This window comes from Populus alba, chromosome 5, assembly GCF_005239225.2.
Source record: "Populus alba chromosome 5, ASM523922v2, whole genome shotgun sequence".
In the NCBI taxonomy this organism is placed as follows: Eukaryota; Viridiplantae; Streptophyta; class Magnoliopsida; order Malpighiales; family Salicaceae; genus Populus; species Populus alba.
Window position 1 is genome coordinate 3,166,266 of NC_133288.1, and position 7,210 is coordinate 3,173,475.

Genomic DNA, 7,210 nt, shown 5'->3' on the forward strand with positions numbered 1-7,210 from the left:
GAGCTCACGTGGCACAATTCATTTAGTCAAGTGTTCAGTTGATCTTTCTATGCACAACCTATAAACTTGTTAAGAAAACGTCAAGTCAAGCATGCTTTCTTTTGATTGGTTTTCAGATCTTCCCCAACTTGGAGGATTTAGGTTTGGAAAGCAAGCATGCATCGGCATTATTGAAAGGTCCTCAATACTTCTTTCACAAACTCAAAGTTCTCAATCTGTATTGCTTTGGTGATGCACATGCAACTTTTCCAATTGATCTGCTTCCAAGGTTCCCTAATATGGAAAGACTTAATGTGGAAGGTGGTACGTTCAAAGAGTTGCTCCCGTCTAGACTTGTTGGTATGGAGGAGCATGCAACAGTTCTTTCACCGATACGACACTTAGAGTTGGATTCTCTTCCTTGCCTAGAGCATTTATGGAAGAGCAATTCCCAACTGGACCAAGCTCTGCAGACTCTTGAAACTCTAGTGGTACAGAATTGCGGCAGTTTGATTTATTTAGCTCCATCGCGTGCTTCTTTCCAAAATCTAACAAATTTGTATGTGTGGGGATGCGAAAGATTAGTAAAATTAGTGACATCCACAACAGCAAAAAGTCTGGCGCAACTCACAACAATGAGTATAAAGGACTGCGGTATGGTTACCGAAATAGTAGCAAACGAGGAAGAGGGAATAAAAGATGAGATTGTCTTCAGCAAATTAGAAACATTAGTGCTTCAGAGTTTACCAAGCCTAACTAGCTTTTGCTCAGAAAAACACAGCTTTGATTTCCCATCTCTGGTGGAAGTAACTGTCATACAATGTCCTGAGATGAAGTTTTTCTCCAACGGAGCACTGAGCACTCCCAAGCTGCGGAGAGTTAATTTCAAAGATGTAGAGAAGAAAAATCTCAACACCACAATACAACAGTTGTCTACACAAACGGTAAGTACCGACCAATCATTCCAATTTCTGCAAACCATGAAATTAATAAGTTCTAACTAGGTATCTAATTTTGCTTGTATTTAACTATTTCAGAAAGCTCAAATTGCTGAAAGTTCATCATCGTAAAAGCTTGAGATACATGCTTGCTCCACCGATGGGTTCGATCCCTGTGCAGCTCCTAGAGTTGGAAGTAAAAGGAGAGAAAGGAAGAGAGGAGGGAGAAGAAGAAGAGAGGAGCAGGAGAAATCAATTAATGATCTTCATAATTCATCGTCAAAACTGTGTAATGTAAAATACAATACTATAAATAGCAAAACTCTACCCAAACATTGATTTACAATTACTATAAATAAATGGTGTTTTCATGTAAAAATATTATAATTGTAAATTTTGTTAATTTTTTTGTGGTAAAATTGTAATTTTTGGGGTTTTTTTTTAGAAAAACAAGTTTTTTCAATATTTTTTTTTATACTTGTTATTTTTATCATTTTATATTTGATTTACTTATCACCATTTTTTATCTTTATTTTTTTAATATTTCTTTATTTTTTTCCTTACACTTTTTTTTTAACATTATTTTTTACACTTTAAATATTTATCACAATACTTGGTTTATCACTGTACTATTTTTTTGTTTTTATCTTTATTTTTTTATAATTTTTTCTTTACATTTTTTTTAAAACTATTATATGTAGAATACTTTTTTTTATTTTTTTTATTTTATTAACATATATGATATTTACTATAATTTATTATATATAAGTATCTATTTCTTGATTCACGGTTATATTTCTTACCTGATGTCGAAAAACACGTCAATAAAACTTATACATTAATTATTTTGCGTTAAAAAAAATAGTTGACCTACAACGAGACAAGTTGAATTGACGCATGAATATTTTATTTTTTACATTTATTGACACAATGGTTCTCAAAGTATTTAATTAAATACATGCGTAAATCTTTTGATTTATAAGTAGAATTTAAATAAATAAAAACACATTTGAAAAGCTTGTATATTTATTTTTGTTAAAAAACATTATACAACCTGTGATAAAATGCAAGTTAAATTACTAGTAGCTTACTAAATAAAATGTATTGACACGAAAGATAAATCAGCCCCAATAATAAAACCAAATGAAATGTAATAAAATAGTCTTAACTCTAATCTCTAAAGCAAAGAATGATTGGTTGAGCTATACTTTCTATCATCTTCAATCATGCATGTTTGAGATGGGTCTTGTGTCTTGTTTCAAAGTTTTTTGGTGCATGTCTAGGTTTTACTTTTTCGCCAAGTCGTTGATTCGATATATCTGGCTCTTTGCTCCGTTTTTATCCATGTCTGAACTAACCCTTGATGTGAAAGTCAAGAACACAAATTACAATACATCTGTGGCTTCAGCCAATGCATCAAACACGCACCCGGGTCAGGACCACCCGTTTTCTGGAGTATGTTGTTCGTTATCCTTGCTTGTCTGTGCATAATATATGATCAAATTTATCATTTCACTCCGTTTCGAATAAAAAAAAAAATCACTTATGAAACAAAGCATTTTGTTTCAGGATGTGTTCCCTAAGCTAAGGGATCTGAAGCTGTCGTTGATTAACCTGGAGAAGTTATGGCAGGGCCCTGTTCTCGATATGCCTTCTTCCTTTCAAAATTCAAGCTTAATTGTCGATGCTTGTGGTAGACTAAAACATGTATTATCACCATCTATGGTTGCAAGACTTGAGAAACTCAAAAACCTTGAGATATGCAATTGCAAGGCAGTGGAAGAAATAGCAGTCACAGATGGATGTTCACGATTGCTCACAGGTTATCCTCTTAAACCCCGTTCTCTCTTGATACTATAGCTTAATGATGGTCACTCTTGTTCACAATCACTTCTGAAGCAATCTCACTTTCCTAATTATTTAGCAGTAAATGGCCAAGTCATGCATGAATCTGCAATCTAGCATACAGTTGAAGTCCATACTATAGAGCACCTGGTTATAATTTGATAATGCATCAGCAGCGTATGTTGGAGTATAATTTATCCACTTTATCAGTTTCCCTACGATGCAAGGGATCAGCCTCAAAGAGGTAAGTCTCTCATCGACCATCAACATAATAGGAACATGAAGAAACCTCATTTCTGATGGGAAACAACGAATTGAAGAAGGAATGAAAAATGAATAAGGAAGTCAGAGGAGAGGGCAGAGACGTCTCTTGCAAAGATGCAATTTTTTTAATAGATAAATACAGTTAGTTAAGACAAACCCTAATGAAAACATTACCAATAATTGGACTAACAATTAAGTCTAAAGTACATGATTAACAAATCCAAATAAAGGTACAATAAAATAAACTCAGATGTGCTCAATCTCCCATCCCAACCAAAATATGACGGGTTGAGCTATCCTCCGTTATTTTCGACCATACACACTCAATCTCTGTTATTTTCGACCTCCATGGCAGAGATCTGCAAACAAGGTTAGCGATAGTAGACAGATGGCCCAGCAAAGGAGTACCGAGATGAAACTGATGGAGGTGCAGTTTCAGGCTTGGCTCCGTGGTACTGGAGTAACTTGTTATAATTTGACAATGCATCAGAAGCATGCGTTGAGTATAATCTACCCTCTTGATCAGCTTCCCTCCTACGCAAGGGATCTGCCTCATATAGGTAAGTCTCTCTACGACCATCAACATAATAGGAACCTGAAGAAAGTTCATCTCTCCTTGGAGGTGGCACATATGCATCTGCAGATGAAGCACCATGATGGTAAGTATAATATGGATCCCTTGTGTATGGGTCCAAAGCAGCAAGAGCAGAGCCAGAAGAAGTTGCAGGTATCGAAGTAATGGCTGGTGGCAATTCACGTCTACCACTAGAATTATATGGCTGGTTCAAGTAGAGAGGAACAGCCAGAACAGCTTCTCTTTGCAAAGGTACAGTGTCTCTGTATATAGGGTCTGGCTGTCTAAGAAGGTGCTCTCTTTCCTGGTCTCTCTGGTACGGGTCTAGAGTGGATGGAATATGATGAGAGGGAGTCAACTTTCTTCTCTCTCCTGAAAGGCCATACGTTCTATATTCCTTTTCACTCATGAATAAATCACAAGGAAACTCATCTCTGTGCATAGAGCCCGCCTTCTGGTATTCAACATGTCCATCCCTTTCATCAGAGAGCATAGAGTATCTCCTAGCATCATGATTGCCTCTAGCAAATGCTTCCCTTTCCAAATGGACCTGCAAGTCTCTTGCTCCCGCATAAACTTCTCTGTCCTGAACAGTCACCATTGATGGCGAGCGTACAGGCCCTATAACTGGGCGGAAAAGTGCACTGAGTTTCAGGACCTAAGAGAAAGTAGATGATTTTTTTATATATATATAGGGTAATCAGATAAACAGTTCTAATACATGTACAGAAAAGAATTCATACCAAGCTAGCTGATGAGCTGGCCAAATTTTACCTGTCGAACAGTAAGTTCTGTTTTGAACTTGTTCTTCTCATTATAATTGTCCTTTATAGCCTTCTTGAAAACACTCTCAGTGATTGGAAAACAGTCCTTGTGAACAGCAAACCGCACCTGGAGCTCACTAACATCAGAATGCAGATCCTGTAAAGTTGATGAGAAAACAGTAATGCTACAAAAGAGAAGTCTGCCTCCTAAATTAAAATAAAACCTGAAATGGGAAGGAACCACCAAAAGCCTTGGGCTCCAATTTTACTCCACCAGCAGAGGATGCTTCATAGATACCATACATAAGTTTCAGATCAAAATCATACAGGAAAAGCTTAAGTCCAGGTTTCACACCCAATATGAGTTCCTTTTTATTCATTGTGACACCCATGACACGATAGAGGAAACAATCTGACTTGGTTTTTGCACTGCACATAAAGATCATACCACCAAGCTTTTCTTTCTTCTTCTCATCCCATCCATTCTCTTCTCTCTCATCATGTTTTCCTTTGTTTTTTTGATTCCTCGAGCTTTTGTCAACCAAGACACCATGCTTTTCTCCACTCTTTTGGTTCTTTTGACCCTTATTTGACCCAACAAACCTTTCTTGGTTCTTTCGAATCTCCTGGCCTTTCTCAATGCGCTCTTTCTTAGAAACATTATTTGCACTCGAATTCAGGTTATTAGCTTCACCATGCTCATTTCTGTTTCTTTCTCCCTTGCCTTGTATGATTTCTTTATTCTTCTTTCTGTTTCTTCCTTGAGATTTTGGACTGCTTTTAGCTTTCTTGGACTTCAAAGAATTGTTAGCTGAAGGGTTTCTCTATGGTTTTTAGATTTGGCTCAATGATTTGGGGTTCTTCTTCTGGATGATTGACCTTTAGTTAATGCATCCACGTGATTTCCATCTCCATTGTTGTTCATTTCAGATTGTAACTTAGTCGATGCTTCAATAGGATTCTCAGTTTCCATATTGTTATTCTCAGTTGACTGAGATTTTGTAGAGGCTTCAGCCAGCTTAGTTTCTGTATCATTAATCTCTTGTTCCTCCGGGACACAACATTTCAGGATTGCCTCATTCACAAAAAGAAAAAAACATAAATCTCAATCATCACTACTGTAAAAACTACGTTACTTCTCAAAGCTCAAAGTAACAAATTCATACCAAACAAAATACTCAAAACAACTGACTCTCAACTCTAAACACTCCTAAACACAACACGAAAACCACAATGCATTTTAAACAATCCTAAAACCCAATAACCACTAATTCCAGATACTTTACAAAACACATGCCAAGCTTCTGCTACATGGCTCCTCGCCGACTCAGCAGCTTAAAAAAATCAACCCTGATAAAAAAAGAGATAAAAAATTCCTAACATTCCGATTAATAAAAAACTAACACAGTTCAACCAATTCTAGTCAAACAAAAAAAACTAACTCTAAAAAAGAAAAAAAACTTCCCCAGTCTACCAATTCAAAAGGGCACCAAACGCAAAAAAGATCAATGGAAACCAATAAGAAATCCGCCCAAAAAATCGAATTAAACACATAAACCGACAAAACCCAGAATTCTTCTATCTTAAGCCGAAAAACCCAGTTCGATTTTTCAATCAACACAAGCTGAAACCAGAAACCAGAAACAATATTAATTCAAATAACAAAAACGTTAAAACTTTACCTTGATTTCTTCCAGTTTCTCTGCGTTTTATCAACAAACAGAAAGTGGGTATGGTAAAATCAAAGTGGATTCCAGACAGGGATTTTTTATTGCAAGGTGAAATAAGTTCCAGTTATTGTAGAAAGAGGAGCCAGAGATACGAAATGAGTGTAAGATATATAGGTCATATATAGTGGCATTTCTTACGAGTGTAATTGTGGCATTTCTTTTTGTTTTAACAGTTTATTATGGCGTTGGAAATTCATTCCGTAGTTTAGCTCCACATGTTGCACAGGTTGTGTCATGAATTCCTTATTTCATTAATGATTTTCTGGTGTTCACAGTGGCTGCTGAGCTCATACAACACTCAATTACTTCTGATGGTGTTTCTTGTCATAGTTTCTCTATTGTTGGCTGGATTTTTTGGGTACCATGCCAACCTTTGTCTCGCAAACACTACAACAAATGAGGTCTAGTTCATTTACATGTACTCTTTCATATAGTTTTGTTGTTTTCATTTCATATATGATTAGGCTGGATGTCGATGCTCTTTTAAATGTGGTTTTTTTCCATTTCTCTCAGATATAGGATGAGGCGGAATTTGGCCAGTAATTAACATCATCGGAGAAGGCTTTTTTGTAACTTTTTGACTCCATTGCAGCAGCTTTACCTGATGGGCAAAATACGGAAAAGTTAACCGTGTCAAGCCATGAAAACGAATACAGATATAAATTTCCCGGCTTGGTACATGTAATACCTGCACTTTCTCCTCTTCAAGCTTCCTAATGTTTTGTCCAACCATGAGTTTTCCGTAAGGGTAGCAATTAACATAGAAACTTCTGAAATCAGAAGATTTATTGATTTTTTTGGCGGGTGTTATGGTTTGTTATTGTGCTTCCATGACAAGGGGTTCTTTCACAACATGTTTGAGGTCCTTTTCCCGCTATCAATGAGACCATCATTTTCGCAAACGAAATCAAAGCCTTCCTGAGATATCTCCAATCAGGCGTTAACTCAGCTGTGACGCGCACATGGTTGGCCATGGCCTCAAAGGGGATCAAGCGCTGTGGGAATGTCTGGATCACCACATCACACTGTTCATTGCTATTGACCAAAGGATTGTAGGAGTACCTTGCCTTTTGCATCTGGTAATGGACAGATTGGTGTAACTATAGATCTACATCT

At 36.6% G+C, this 7,210-nt stretch overlaps 3 protein-coding genes across 20 annotated transcripts in view; 1 reads left to right on the plus strand and 2 right to left on the minus strand.

The window, feature by feature from the left end:
• LOC118051423 (probable disease resistance protein At4g27220) overlaps positions 1–1,296 on the plus strand; it is a 33,849-nt gene extending 32,553 nt beyond the window's left edge. For all 17 annotated transcript variants that reach the window (XM_073409048.1, XM_073409043.1, XM_073409052.1 and 14 more), the window contains 2 exons: positions 117–923; positions 1,017–1,296. In XM_073409048.1, coding sequence (XP_073265149.1) covers positions 117–923; positions 1,017–1,049 — 840 coding nt within the window. In that variant the 3' untranslated portion in view covers positions 1,050–1,296. The remainder of the gene's footprint in view (positions 1–116; positions 924–1,016) is intronic.
• The window catches only part of LOC118051427 (uncharacterized), a 29,607-nt gene extending 23,436 nt beyond the window's left edge, over positions 1–6,171 (minus strand). For both annotated transcript variants that reach the window (XM_073409056.1, XM_035062072.2), the window contains exon 1: positions 6,047–6,171. The gene's annotated coding sequence lies outside the window, so the exon portion shown is untranslated. The remainder of the gene's footprint in view (positions 1–6,046) is intronic.
• Positions 3,277–5,337, minus strand: LOC118051476 (uncharacterized). Its single transcript, XM_035062129.2, has 4 exons — positions 5,263–5,337; positions 4,589–5,188; positions 4,375–4,491; positions 3,277–4,258 (listed from the first exon to the last, which is right to left on the minus strand). The coding sequence occupies exons 1-4, from the start codon at positions 5,335–5,337 to the stop codon at positions 3,398–3,400; spliced, it is 1,653 nt and encodes a 550-aa protein (XP_034918020.2). The 3' UTR covers positions 3,277–3,397.
• Positions 6,172–7,210: the final 1,039 nt, after the last annotated feature.

Excerpts from the sequence above, each read along its gene's own strand:
- LOC118051476 (XM_035062129.2), bottom strand. The coding sequence starts at position 5,337 with ATGGAAACTGAGAATCCTATTGAAGCATCGACTAAGTTACAATCTGAA. Across the intron at positions 5,189-5,262 it reads ACAATGGAGATGGAAATCAC|AGAAACCCTTCAGCTAACAA; the intron begins GTGGATGCATTA and ends TAAAAACCATAG. Across the intron at positions 4,492-4,588 it reads GTGGTTCCTTCCCATTTCAG|GTGCGGTTTGCTGTTCACAA; the intron begins GTTTTATTTTAA and ends AGTGAGCTCCAG.